General features: G+C 39.5%; 1 protein-coding gene and 1 long non-coding RNA gene across 2 annotated transcripts; both read right to left on the reverse strand.

Moving 5' to 3' along the window:
- Positions 1-895: 895 nt before the first annotated feature.
- Positions 896-10088, reverse strand: LOC309375868 (uncharacterized protein; the record flags this gene model as incomplete). The annotated part of the gene is made up of 9 exons (XM_081921786.1): positions 896-1153; positions 1690-3818; positions 4890-4910; positions 5272-5298; positions 6119-6145; positions 6648-6668; positions 8960-8986; positions 9613-9626; positions 9959-10088. The coding sequence occupies 8 exons, from the start codon at positions 10086-10088 to the stop codon at positions 3666-3668; spliced, it is 420 nt and encodes a 139-aa protein (XP_081777912.1). The 3' UTR covers positions 896-1153; positions 1690-3665.
- A 216-nt stretch (positions 10089-10304) lies between these two features.
- Positions 10305-15534, reverse strand: LOC309375699. Its single transcript, XR_014171007.1, has 4 exons — positions 15260-15534; positions 13804-14206; positions 11675-12729; positions 10305-10519 (listed from the first exon to the last, which is right to left on the reverse strand). It is a non-coding gene; the product is annotated as an uncharacterized lncRNA (long non-coding RNA).
- Between the last annotated feature and the right edge of the window lie 20 nt (positions 15535-15554).

The raw sequence follows: 15554 nt of genomic DNA on the forward strand, positions 1-15554 counted from the left end.
TAGCTCTCTTAATAGCATTTTATAGGTTGTAATTGTTTTATTGATGATTGGTTAATTGTTTTATATTATTTATGCTGCATTTGTAATGTTCTTTTATGTTTTATTACGCTATTGTTATTTATTATTTGTAAGGCATTTTGGGATTCATTTGAATGAAAAGCAGCATAGAAATACAACAAATCAAATCATTAAAATTGATTTTCTCCTGGCCCGTCATATGCAGCTTTGGTTGAGTGGGCATATGATGAAATTTCCATAATTTCAGGAAAAGGAAGCTGTTTCTACACCAAGGAAGTTAACCACATAATCCTAAGGTTGGCCCAGCCCCTTCCACCAGTTCCACCCATCTCCTCCCCTAATTTTCCTTCTGACCACTAGTTTCTCCACTTATTCCCATAACCACTGCTTATATGCACCTCCAGCTTGGGCCAGTTTGCACTGCTTCCACCACAAATTAAAGAGAGGCAGGCCTGAGCAGAAGAGGGAGCAGTCTGGCACACTTTTCCTGGGCCTCGGAAGACTAAGCTGGCTAGGGGACCCCACCAGGGACCGGCTGCTTTTTGGTTTGAGTTTATAACTTTATTCCAACAAGATTCCCAACCCGGGAATCAAACTGCAGGATGAAGTCATCGTGTGCCCAGATTTCTGAACACGTTTGCAGAAAATTCATGAATAGGTGGAGTCCTGTGATTTTACTACCTCGTAGTGAAGATGGGCCATTCTGTAGTGAGCCACTGCCTAGTTGCCGTCAGCCCTGTATTTACTGAATTCATGTATCACAAAAACAAACATATGTGGTGACATGTGTGACATGTGAGTGGATCTTGTTTCAACAGTAATGAATGTTATGATTTCTTAGTTGGACCGTTAATAAAAAGCAAGCAAACCATTTCAGTGCCATTGCAATTTTCTTTTATTTTTGCAAAGCAATTGCCATCCTCCAGGGGGGTAGTGGGGCAGTTTTTAGTGCCCTCTGCCCTCTATTAAAAAGGCAACAAAATCAGTTACAGAAATTATCTAAAGTGTACTAGTATGATTCGTGATTCTCTGGTTTCACTTGATTGGCTTTGGAGTGGCAATGTGGAATGCGCAGGAGCAAGAAGTCATTGTCAATCTGGTCCAGGAGTGTAGGTATGTTCAGTCCGTAATACACCTGGAAATAATAAAGTAAATCATATAAATTAATCTAGTGATGACAATCTTATTCTAAAGGGAATTGAGGGACAACCTACCAGTGTTCTTGAACCCAATCCCCATCTTTCCTAGCCAGCATAGCCAATGGTCAACAATGATGGGACTTAGCATCCAACAATATCTGCAGAGTATCATTTCTCTGGAGTCCAGGCCCTGAGTGCTATCACCACAGGACCAACTTTAACTCTCCAGCTTATCATCAGAGTTGAGTACATTATCTAGTCAACAGAGCTGAAGTTTTATTAGTAGGGTCTTGATTTCATTTTGCATGACGGAGTATATATGTTATACTGTGGATTCGAGTCAAAGCATATTCAGTGGTGACAGGGTACCCATCCTACCCCCTAATGTGATAGCTTCTCTACAGACTAGAAAATATTTCACACATAGGAGGCTCTCAGAGAAAGGTAATCCTTTCCCCTGAAGTATTTCCACCAGGATATTGCTAATGACACAGATGAACCATATGTAGACTATGTACATAGAAATACTTACAATTCTTTACTGCTCAGGTAGATTGTTGTTGAAAAAGAAGCAAAAGACACAAGTTATTTCTCTGTTTCCTTAGGGCACTAAGTAAGTCACTACAGGTCGCTAAATGACTACCAAACAGGCATTTAATTGAAAGAAAGGAGAGGCTACCCAGAACAAAGATTTGCTTATCACTGAGAAATATATATTTTGTTCATAGAAGACCAACTGAAATTAATGGGCATGACTAACTTAGGTAATTAATTTCAATCGGTCTCCTCTGAATAAATAGACCAAGGAAGGCAACCATTTCAGCACAGAGGGAAGCTTTTGTAGGCTCATAGCTACTGTAAAATGTTTCTTACGATTATTTATTTTTAATATATTTGTTATATACTGCCCTTAATCAGAAAATCTCATGGTGGCCCGCAAGATGTAAATACAAGATAAAAATGCAAATAATGAGGCACCAATCTGCACATTTGTCTGTTTTCCATTCTAGGCTTGTGGTAGAAAACTCAGCCATGTAAGATATCAGAAGGCTAAATGGATTCTTGAATACCACTCCTTTCCCCAACCGCGCCTCCCTTGCCCCCAGGGGGTAAGATTTGCATTTCATGCTCAGTGCCATTTTTCCTGCCTTCCAGCCCTGTTTGGGGTGGGTGGGAAATGAGGCACTATTCTGAGGGGGAAGCATTTGGGGTCCCCACATGAAATGCAGCACTAGGGGGTGGGAATGGGGTTAACAACTTTATGCAGAGGATCAACCTGCTGCTTCTCTCCATTTCCACTTGGAGAACCATAGTACTGCTATTACTCAGACCACACTAATGTCGCTAGGGCCACAAGCAAAGATTACACACAGAAGCTACTGGGTATCATCTAGTTAAATAATATTAATAATAGTAATAATGCCCCTTTCGTTGTAAACCAAAATATTGCTCATTTAAAAGTATCAGCAATACTCACAACTAAACCAGTAACACCCTGAAATATAGAAGTGTGTATATAGTTAGTCTTTCCTCAGCAGCTCAAGCATTCATCACTGAGGTGTATAAGGGAGAGGGCCTCAACATCCAATAGGCAGCATTGTCCCATATTTCCATGTGCTGCATTGCATGTCAAGGCCCTGAGCCTTCCCCCATTTGTTGAATAATAAAACACATGGACACCAGTATTTTAGGTTAATGGGCTAATAAAGGCCACAACTTAATTGGTCACAGAATGTGAGTGGTATTGGCTTAGGCATTGGAATTGAACCGACTATATCTGACTCCTGCCCACCATGCAGCTAGTCCAGTAAGGGTCAACCACCAGTAGGGGGAGCCCTGTGGATGTTCTGAGGCAGGAACCAAGATGGAGAACAACCAGGCCGTGTGGTTGCATAAATGCTATAAGCCACGCCCCTGGCCGACTGGATTGGTCAGTGGGGGTGTGATGCGGCCGGGACTCCCCCATGATGTGGGGGCACTGCCACACCCCCGCTGAACACGGTGGGAAGAAGAAGAGTTTGGATTTGATATCCCGCTTTATCACTACCCTAAGGAGTCTCAAAGCGGCTCACAATCTCCTTTCCCTTCCTCCCCCACAACAAACACTCTGAGGTGAGTGGGGCCGAGAGACTTCAGAGAAGTGTGACTGGCCCAAGGTCACCCAGCAGCTGCATGTGGAGGAGCGGAGATGCGAACCCGGTTCCGCAGATTACAAGTCCATCGCTCTTAACCACACTGGCTCTCTCCCCACACTGGGAGTGTGGGGCCTGCCCGCAACCCAGCCCCCAGGGAAGGGAGTGGCCTACTAAGATCCCAAGAGACACCTGAAACTCTGCGGGAAACTGTGAGTAACCTTGTTGCTTAAGTACCAAACTCTTCAAGATAGTATTTCTGGAAATGTGGACCAAATCTAATATATACCATTATCTAACACTACTATGAAGAAAAGAGATAATTTAGCTGCAAAGGGTTCCTTCTATAGTAGGCTGCTTACAACAGGAGAATCGATTATTTGTCATATTCTTTTCTGGCTAGGATCATATTCTGAGGCAGAAAAGAACTTCCACCTTGCCTCCCTACTACCTTCCCACTACGGACTATATAAAAAATACAAAAAAGTTCCAGAATACTCACGCTCAGTAAGTTGTTCAAATCAAGACCCTAAATTGAAAAACAAATTGAACTTATTATGCTTTCAGGTGCCCTACATTACAGATGACTGCCTATGAAAATAGATAACTATCACCAGACAGTCTTCAATTAAAATGTGCTCTCTTAGAGGGGATGCCTGGTCCAAGTCCAGTTCAACAATATGGAATCAAGTCCAGGTTCATATTACATGCTGCTTGTTTGTTTCATATGCTTCCTTTCCTTCACAGATTCTTGCTCTTATTACAGCTGTTAGCAATACTACGGGACCTTTTCCAGGAAGCATATGTGAGATATGAACATTTTAATACAACTCAAATTACATGGGGTTCAAGAGATAGAGCACTAGGAGAATTCAGATACTCCAATTATTCATGTGGCATTCACACCCCAATGTTCCCAAAAGCTTTACACCAACAGGAAACCCAAGACTTGTCATATGAAGTGACAATATACAGTACAGTAGATCTGCAATTGACATGGGCGTCATGTTTCGGGGGTTTACGTACAAAGGCAAAACCATGCAAAGTGAGGAAGGCCCCATGGAACCATTCGCTCAAGGCCTGCTACTACCTTGCCAGACTCTGGGAAGGTTGTGCGAGGTCTCTGGAAGGCTGTGGGAGACTCCTGAGAGATATGAAGGGATGTCAATCCAAGTCCAGTTACATATTACACTATCTTGGAGACACCTACAATAAGACATCCCAGCTTTTATTTCCTTCATGTCAGCAATGAATGTAGGGAAGCAGCAAATGATAATCAAATGCTCTTCACAAATGCCTACCTTTAAAAAAGGGCAATCATATTAACTCTGTCTGTTCTTCCCTGGCTTGGATCATATTTTGAAAAAGAAAAGAACTAAATGGAAATAACAAGTTGAACTTCCTATGTTTTTGTGCTAAATTTTATAATTCTCTGCTTGGGTATCAAAACTTGCCTGCCTGGCAAATGGCAAACATTATAGCCTAATGTGTTCTTCCCTTGCTGGGATCATCCTCTGACCACCTCCTTCCTTCCCTTCCTGCTTTCCATTTTCACACTACATACGATATAATAATCATTCAAAGGTTTCACAATACTCACGCTCAATAAACCTTGCAAACCCTACAGTGAAAAACAAATTAAACTTGTTAAGCGTTCATGTTGTTTGCGCCCCTTATAATCTGCAACACTTGACACAGCACAGTTGTTTATTCTGAAGAACCATCAGTACACAGTCCACTATATAAAAGTGTCCTTTGAGAAAATATGTGGCCAAAGTCCAGTTTAAGGATACAGGGCGCAGCAGATTATATCTAAAATATAATCTTTTAAAATTCCTGGCTTTGTAAAGGGCAAGCATTTTAGCTCTGTGAATTCTTCCCTGGCTGACGTTATATTGTGACAGAGAATAACTTTTCCTTTCTTCCTCAACTCCACTTTCCACTTTCCCACTAAAAACAAAACAAAAAATCTCAATACTCACTCCCACGGCTCCATTCACATCAACACGCTAAATTGAAAAGCAGATTGAACTGATTAGCAAATGGTATGGAAGATCCAGTCACAGATATGACACGTAACACATATTTGGGTCAATACATATCAAGAACTAACAAGAATTCTTTCAAAGAGTTAATTCCATCATGCCAGAGCAAGCTATAACTCGGCTTCGGAACACATTTTTAAAAGAAAAGCCTTACTAGCTTTACAGATATCTTTTAAATGAAAAACGTTTTAAAGAAATTCCTGAAGTAACTGCTATTATAGTTTGTACAAGTGTACAAAATATTAACAAAATTGGATGACATGAAGTAAAGAGTTGGATCACTTGACATGGAATGACCAAGTTTCATCCTCAGATAAGGATTCCTCATTTTCATGTAAGAAAGATCAGAATATGCAGAAAAACCCCTCAGAACTGATTCAGGTTCACGTCCAGTATCGCTGCCATCATTTTAGCAACTTCCCTTTCCATGGTAATTCTAAAACATCCCGAAAGGAGGGTCCCTCTCTAACAGCCAGGCTGGTAAATTCAGTGTAGAGTTCACTCTCCTTTTCCATGAGGGTTACAAGAGCAGATAACAGAGTAGACTGTCCAACTTGCAAGGACAAAATAATAGTGGAGTTGGAGCATACAAGGAAAATAAAACTATTTTCTGAACAAAAGAGAAATCAGCTGCCCAAAACAAAGATATATAGACGGAGCCTAGGCTGCAGGGATTTAGAAAGGCAATTTTAGACCCTGGATGGGCCTAGAATTGCATTTTGCAGGGGGAGGTTCAAACAAAACAGACCATATAGGTAATACACAAAGACTTCAAAATACTCACTTCCAGTGTCGAATGCACCTCAGGATCCTAAATTGAAAAGCAAATGGAATTATTTGGGCTTTTATGTACTCTTAACACTATGTCAGATGCCCACCTATACAGAGGAAAATCATCTACTTTGAAGGGTTGTCAGCTATTTAAAAGTGCTATCTATGTGAAGGGAGATTAATCAAAGTCCAGATACATAGGAAACACTACTTGGGGAGATCTACAATGAGACGCCCCAGCTTTCATTTCCTTAATGGTAGCAATGAATGTAGGGGGGCAGCAAATGCTTTGACTTAAATGCTTTAAGAAAGGGCAATCATATTAGCTCTGTTTGTTCTTCCCTGGATCGAATTCTATTTGGGGGGGGGGGCTACTCTTTTCTTCCCCACCTTCCTCCCACTTTCCCATTATGGACTACGTAGACAAAACAATGATTCACAATTCAAACATTCACTTTCTCAACAGCACCCTAAATGGAAATAAATGGAACGTTCTCACTACAAACCATAGAATAACCATAGAAAGCTTTCACAATACTCACTTTCAACAATTGATCTACAACCTACAGAGAAAAGCATATTGAACATATTAGGCTTTCATGTTCTTTGCACGACATATATTTTGCAATACTGGACACAGGACAATTGTTTATTTTGAAGAACCATCAATACACAGTGTAAAAGTGTCCTCTGTTTGAGAGAATGTTTAGCCAAAAGTCCAGGCTTTTAGCCCATTTCCTTCCTTGAATCATTCCATACATTCTGGAAAAGAGGGCTGGCAAATAATATTAGTTGCCAGCCAAATGGCAAACATTATCGCCTAATGAGTTCTTCCATGGTTTGGGTCATCCACTGAGTCACAGAAGAGTTCCTCCTTCCTTCTCTCTCTTCCTCCCATTTTACTGCAACAAACCGTATCGTAAACACACTAAGCTTTCGCAATACTCACTTGCAGTTTTTCTTGCAGACGAAGGCTCTATATAGAAAAGCAAATTGAATTTATTAGATATTAGTGTCTGGCCAAGGTTCAGTATTTAAGGATACAGAAATGTAAAAAATGAGACCTGCAGGGGGGCAGCAGATTATATCTGAACGCCTGAAAGAATTCATTGCTTTAGGAAAGGGCAAGCATTTTAGCTCTGTGAATTCTTCCCAGCATGAGGTTATATATTGTAACAGAGAATAACTTTTCCTCTCCCCACCCCGAACTCCCTTCCACTTTCCCACTACAAATCATATAGGAAACCCGCTCAAGAATCACAATACATTCATGGCTGCATTCACATCAAGACCCTAAACTGAAAAGCAAATCGAACTGATTAGCAAATGGTGGGAGATCCAGTCCCAGGTTTGCCACCTAACACATAGTTTCATCCTCAAGCAGGAATTCTACCGTTTCATGTGGCAAAGAACAAAATATAAAGGCAAACCAAAGGAAACTGATTCAGTCTCATGTGTTGCACAGCTGCCTTCATTTTAGCCAATTTCCTTTCGTGAATAATTCCGTATCTTCCCCAAAGGAGGGTCCCTCTCTAACAGTCTTTTTTTTTTAAAAAAAAAAATTTTTATTCATTTTTCAAACACATATAAAAACACACAAACAAAACAGAAAAAACAAATACATACAAAATATTTAAATCATAATGTTATTTTCATGCACCTTCTTTCCTTCGACTTCCCCATACCTCCCTTTCGCTGCATCCTTGTTTTACAGTTCTTTAGCAACCCTTTAGTCAATTTATCTATTAGTTCCCTTTCATTAGATTTCCTTAAACTTATTAGTTACAGCTGTAATTCTCTACTTCTTACCCCTTGACATCTTAACACTCCTCAATTTTACAACAGTTTTTAAGATATGTTTTGAATTTCTTCCAGTCCTCTTCCACTGTCTCTTTCCCCTGGTCTCGGATTCTGCCGGTCATCTCTGCTAATCCCATAAAGTCTGTCACCTTTGTCTGCCATTCTTCCAGAGTAGGTAGTTCTTGCATCTTCCAATACTTTGCCAGAATAATTCTTGCTGCTGTGGTAGCGTACATGAAGAAAGTCCTGTCCTTCTTTAGCACCAATAGGCCAACCATGCCCAGGAGAAAAGCCTCAGGTTTCTTAGGAAAAGTCCACTTAAGGACCTTCTTAATTTCATTATAGATCATCTCCCAAAAGGCTTTAATCTTTGGGCAGGTCCACCAAAGGTGGTAAAAGGTACCTTCAGTTTCATTACATTTCCAGCATTTGTTATTGGGCAAATGGTAAATTTTTGCAAGCTTGACTGGGGTCATGTACCACCTGTAAATCATTTTCATAGGGTCCCTCTCTAACAGTCAGGCTGATATATTTGGTGTGGAATTCAGTCTCCTATTCATTAAGGTTAGAAGAGTAGACTGTCCAACTTGAAAAGACAAAGTAATAGTGGAGATGGGGCATACATGGAAAATGTGGAAATAATTTTATGAACTTGCTTGAAAGTTCTGCTATACTAGTTGCCAGCCTGCTCCTGCTTGCAGACATTTCCTAAAAGCCTTTATATTAAAAAAACAAAAACCCAAGATTCTTATTTCCAGTAGAACAATTTTCTGAATAGAAGATGACGCCAATGGCCATCCGCAATCCAAGACAAATATATAGAGACTGAGCCCAGGCTGTGAGAGTGTAGAACTAAGGCAATTTTAAACCCGGGATGGGTTTGGCAAATAATATTAGTTGCCAGCCAAATGGCAAACATTATCACCTAACGAGTTCTTCCATGCCTTGGATCATCCTCTAAGTCACAGAAGAGTTCCTCCTTCCTTCCCTTTCTTTCTCCCATTTTACTACTACAAACCATATAGCAATCACACAAAGGTTTCACAATACTCACTTGCAGTTTATCTTGCAGACCAAGGCTCTAAATAGAAAAGGAAATTGAATTGAGGGAAAGATCAGAATAAATAAGCAAACGGATCTAAAGGCAGTCTCACATGTCTTCATTTTAGCCAATCTCCTTTCCTGGGTAATTCCATACCTTCCTGAAAGGAAGGTCCCTCTCAAGTAACCAGGCTGATAGATTTGGTGTGGACTTCACTCTCCTTTTCCATCAAGGTTAGAAAAGCAGATGAAGGAGAGTTGAATGTCCAACGGGCAAAGACAAAGTATTAGTGGAGATGGGGCATAACATGGAAAATTTGAAAGTGCTTTCATGAAACTGCCTGGAGGTTTAGCTATACTAGTTACCAGCCAGGTCCTGCTTACAGACCTTTCCTTTTAAAAACACCTTTATTAAAAACCCACAATGCTTATTTCCAGTACAACAATTTTCTGTAGAGAAGAGGATGCCTTTGCCCTAGGCGATCAGCTGCCCCCCAAAAGGATATGAAATTAGAGCCCAGGATGTGGGGGGTTCAATAAAGCAATTAAAATTCCTGGGTGGGCCTAAAATTTAATTTATTAGCTAGTCTTTACTCAACAGCTAAATCATTCATCACTGAAGTGCCTGAAATAGGAGACTTCAGCATTCAAAAGGCAGAATTTTACCATATTTTCATAAACTGCGTAATAAGATCCAAAGAGATACCAGAACCTCTAAGAAAAATGTTATCAAGCTTGTTGCTTTTGCACCAAACTTTTCAATATATTCTTTCTGGAAATATAGACTGAATCTAACACACACAAGGATCGAACAGTACTATGAAGAGAAGAGAGAACTCAACCAAACAAAGGTTCCTTCTGTAGCAAACTGATTAGAACTGGAGAACAGATTGTCATATACTTGCCTGGCTGGGATCATACTTTGAGGCAGAAATGTACTCGCTCTCTCCCTCCCTCCGAGTTTCCCACTCCAGAGCATACAATAAATAAACAAAAGTTCCACAATACTCACATCCACTAAACCAGACACACCAAGACTCTAAAATGAACAACAAATTGAACTGATTAGCAAACTGCATGATGGGAGCTCCAGCCACCACATAACACAGTTCTATCTTCAGGCAGAGATTCTCCCACTTCATGTGGGAAAATGAGTATTTACAGGCAAACTAAAGAATTTACAGGCAAACTAGGGTTAGAAGAGCAGATAAGGAAGAGCAGACCATCCAACGTGCAAAGACAAAGTAACAGTGGAAAATGTGTAAAACAAAATTAACTTATGTAAAATTTGAAAATATTTTCATGGAATTGTTTGGACATTCTGCTATACTGGTTGCCAGCCAGCAGGATAATATAGGTTATTGATGAGGCTAAGTTTTATAATTCCTTGGTTTGGAATTCAAACTTTATTGAGTAATAATGACTGCCTTTCACAAATGGAAAACATTATAGCGTAGTGAATTTCCCCCCCAGTGGGATCATCCTATGAGCAACAGAAGACCTTCTCCCTCCCACTACAAATCTTAGGGTATGAAGATTTCTTAATACTCACGCTAGTTGCTCCACCCAGAACCTAAATTGAAAAGGAAATTCAACTTGTTAGTCTGTCATGTTCTCTTAACCGCTTGACATGTGGAAATGTCATGTAACACATATTTAGGTCCTAAGGCAAGGATTCCCCTGTTCATCAAGGAAACATCAGAAGAGAAAGCAGAAGCGATCTGAACTGATTCAGTCTCATGTGCATCACAGCTGCCTCCATATTAGTCGTTTTTCTTTACAGAGCAATTTCATAACAAAGGAGAGGAGGCCAACCATATTGCAAAGAGAAGGAAATAGTGGAGGTGGGGCATAATGCGGAAAGTCTGAAAACCCTTTTCAGAAAAATCATTTGGGTATACTATTTGCCAGCCAGATCCTGCTCCCATATGTTTCCTAAGAAACCTTCTGGATTTCAAATTCTTGCAAATAATCTGTAATGTAATGCACTTTTTGTATGTTACTTTAACTAATAAATGCATTTTAACGCATATTTTTACCCTGCCCCATGCATTCTTGTACACATTGCTTGCCTGGAGAGCGGCACTGCAACATTCAGTGAATGTTGAATTCAGGAGGGCTGATACGTTCCAGTTGGTACAGCATTTTGTTTCAGAAAGTGAGAAGTAGGTAAGTGGGCTTTAAAATGATAGCTGAATCTAATTTCTCCCTCATCTCTACAGCAGACTGGATTTTTTCTTCCCCTTGGCTTTCTTCATCATTTCCTGGAGTTCCCCTCCCCAATATTTATGGCTAACAGATTCAGTGAAATGTCTAACATCATTTTCCAAAAGGCTTAGGACAGCAGGCAAAGGCAAGGATACCAGACAGACCAACCCACAGGGACAAAAAAAATAGCAGAGGGACATAACATCAAAAAGGTCTCTTTTAGGAAATAACTAGATGTTTTCCAGCCCACATCAAAGTGTTGTTGTTTTTTCAATTGTGATTTCAGTTGCAGTATAAAAATTTCCCAAAGAGGACAGGACCCCCCGGCCCCCCAAAAACACCTCCCCAAATAACAGGAGCCCAGAATAAATTCTACCCACGCCTGGGCTCTTTGATTTAGTTTCAGATTCCCAGAAGACATGAACCAGAATCAATCAGGATACGACCACATGAGTAAATGTTAAAAAATAAATAATTCTTTTTTTAAATTGAAAAGTCACAATGAGGATTGGATACTTACTGGAGATCTCTTCTTTCTCTGTTGTTGTTTTACAAAGGGAAACAATGGTGTTTTTTTAGATTTTTGCTTTTTTGCTTTTCATATATTTTATCATCAAATATATTCAAAGAAAATACAGAAAATATCAAATTGTTATTAAATTCTATTCACACCCCATTTCTGAGTATATTACAGGAGAAACACATTATACCTGTTTCTGTTCACATCTCTGTATTAGAAGTGTCTCTCAACATACATGAGGGTTATGTCCCAGGGACAACGCATAAAGCCAAAATTTTGTATAATCAAAATACATTCTCCCTGCAACTCCAAACACTCTCCTAAGGTAGGGTTAACAAAGTTTCTCCCCTCAAACGTCCGCCCCCTTATTTATTTATGTTTAGCCAAGTGAGTAAAGCTGAACGTGCATAAGTTACGTTGTGAGTTACCAGTATGAGAAAGAAACTTGTGTTCCCATTGATGTGCACTTTGACCCCCGTGTACATTAACATGCAACTGAAGTCCTCAATTCCTGCTAGAAATCCAGATTTCTCCCTCTCCTGGCTGTTCTGCAAGCTGCAGTTTCCGGAGGCAGCACTACCTGCTCGCATTGTGCTGAAAACTGTCTCATTGCTATCCGTAATATATGCATGGTTATCAATCTATCAAAAATATGTACCAAATAGCATATTTTTTTACTTTTACCAATAGGCAGCATTTCCTCATATTTCCATATGCTACATATTAAGATCCAAAGAGACACCTGAAACTCTGAGGGAAACTGAATAACTCTGTTGCTTTAGTACCAAACTCTTCAAGATCTAATACACACCATGAATCCAACACTACTACAGAAAGAAGAGATAATTTAGCTGCAAAGGCTTCCTTGTATAGTAGGCTGCTTAGAACAGAAGAATCGATTGCTTGTCATATTCTTCTCTGGCTGGGATCTCATATTCTGAGCGAGAGAAGAACTTCCTCGTTGCCTCCCTTACTACCTTCCCACTACGGACTATATAAAAAATACAGAAAAGTTCCAGAATACTCACACTCAGTAAGTTGTTCAAATCAAGACCCTAAATTGAAAAAACAAATTGAACTTATTATGCTTTCAGGTGCCCTACATTACGGATGACTGCCTATGAAAATAGATAACTATCACCAGACAGTCTTCAATTAAAATGTGTTCTCTTAGAGGGGATGCCTGGTCCAAGTCCAGTTCAACAATATGGAATCAAGTCCAGGTTCATATTACATGCTGCTTGTTTGTTTCATATGCTTCCTTTCCTTCACAGATTCTTGCTCTTATTACAGCTGTTAGCAATACTACGGGACCTTTTCCAGGAAGCATATGTGAGATATGAACATTTTAATACAACTCAAATTACATGGGGTTCAAGAGATAGAGCACTAGGAGAATTCAGATACTCCAATTATTCATGTGGCATTCACACCCCAATGTTCCCAAAAGCTTTACACCAACAGGAAACCCAAGACTTGTCATATGAAGTGACAATATACAGTACAGTAGATCTGCAATTGACATGGGCGTCATGTTTCGGGGGTTTACGTACAAAGGCAAAACCATGCAAAGTGAGGAAGGCCCCATGGAACCATTCGCTCAAGGCCTGCTACTACCTTGCCAGACTCTGGGAAGGTTGTGCGAGGTCTCTGGAAGGCTGTGGGAGACTCCTGAGAGATATGAAGGGATGTCAATCCAAGTCCAGTTACATATTACACTATCTTGGAGACACCTACAATAAGACATCCCAGCTTTTATTTCCTTCATGTCAGCAATGAATGTAGGGAAGCAGCAAATGATAATCAAATGCTCTTCACAAATGCCTACCTTTAAAAAAGGGCAATCATATTAACTCTGTCTGTTCTTCCCTGGCTTGGATCATATTTTGAAAAAGAAAAGAACTAAATGGAAATAACAAGTTGAACTTCCTATGTTTTTGTGCTAAATTTTATAATTCTCTGCTTGGGTATCAAAACTTGCCTGCCTATAACAAATGGCAAACATTATAGCCTAATGAGTTCTTCCCTTGCTGGGATCATCCTCTGACCACCTCCTTCCTTCCCTTCCTGCTTTCCATTTTCACACTACATACGATATAATAATCATTCAAAGGTTTCACAATACTCACGCTCAATAAACCTTGCAAACCCTACAATGAAAAACAAATAAAACTTGTTAGGCTTTCATGTCGTTTGCACCCCTTATAATATGCAACACTTGACAGAGCACAGTTGTTTATTCTGAAGAACCATCAGTACACAGTCCACTATGTAAAAGTGTCCTTTGAGAGAATATGTGGCCAAAGTCCAGTTTAAGGATACAGGGCGCAGCAGATTATATCTAAAATATAATCGTTCAAAATTTCTGCCTTTGGAAAGGCAAGGCGTTTTAGCTCTGTGAATTCTTCCCTGGCTGAAGTTATATTGTGACAGAGTGTAACTTTTCCTTTCTTCCTCATCTCCACTTTCCCACTAAAAATAAAACAAAAAAATCTCAATACTCACTGCCAAGGCTCCATTCGCATCAGCACTCTAAATTGAAAAGCAGATTTAACTGATTAGCAAATGGTATGGAAGATCCAGTCACAGATATGACACGTAACACATAGTTGGGTCAATACATATCAAGAACTAACAAGAATTCTTTCAAAGCGTTAATTCTATCATGCAGCAGCAAGCTATAACTCAGCTTTGGAACACATTTTTAAAAGAAAAGCCTGACTACCTTTTCAGATATCTTTTACATGAAAAACTTCTAAAAGAAATTCCTAAAGTAACTGCTGTTATAGTTTGAGGTCTTGTTTATTCTGTTATATTTTACTCCAAGAAGGCCCATTTATCCTAAATAGAACCCCATAAGGTGGGTGGAGATGTATGTACAATATATATATATATATATATATATATATATATATATATATATATGTGTGTGTGTGTGTGTGTGTGTGTGTGTGTGTGTGTATCTATATGTTTGTGTGATCCCATTGAGATCCCAAGATGAAAGTTTGCAAGCAGCTCTTAGAAATATTAAATAAATACATTTTTGGAAATTTATAATCATAATAATTTTTAATTACTTTTTAAAATTTTAGAATTTGGAAATTAAATTGAAACTCTAAAGTAAGTACATCGTACAACATATGATATTAAAAACCATGGCGTTCTGAAGAGATTGGTGTTTTTAGTTTTGATATATCTGAATTCTGGGTTGAGCTTTTAAGGTGTTTGTGTAGTTTGGCAAGGCCAAAAAATAATAGTGGAGTTGGATCATACAAGGAAAATCTGAAAATATTTTCATGATATTGTTTGGAAGTTCGGCTACACTGTTGCCAGCCAACTCCTGCTTGCAGAGCTTTCCTAAAAAGCCTCTCTTAAAAGCCCAGATTCTTCTTTTCAAGATAAAACCATTTTCTGAACAAAAGAGAAATCAGCTGCCCAAAACAAAGATATATAGACGGAGCCTAGGCTGCAGGGATTTAGAAAGGCAATTTTAGACCCTGGATGGGCCTAGAATTGCATTTTGCAGGCGGAGGTTCAAACAAAACAGACCATATAGGTAATACACAAAGACTTCAAAATACTCACTTCCAGTGTCGAATGCACCTCAGGATCCTAAATTGAAAAGCAAATGGAATTATTTGGGCTTTTATGTACTCTTAACACTATGTCAGGTGCCCACCTATACAGAGGAAAGTCATCTACTTTGAAGGGTTGTCAGCTATTTAAAAGTGCTATCTATATGAAGGGAGATTAATCAAAGTCCAGATACATATGAAACACTGCTTGGGGAGATCTACAATGAGACGCCCCAGGTTTCATTTCCTTAATGGTAGCAATGAATGTAGGGGGGCAGCAAATGCTTTGACTTAAATGCTTTAAG

Source organism: Podarcis melisellensis (genome assembly GCF_964234715.1).
Source record: "Podarcis melisellensis genome assembly, chromosome: 8".
NCBI lineage: Eukaryota > Metazoa > Chordata > Lepidosauria > Squamata > Lacertidae > Podarcis > Podarcis melisellensis.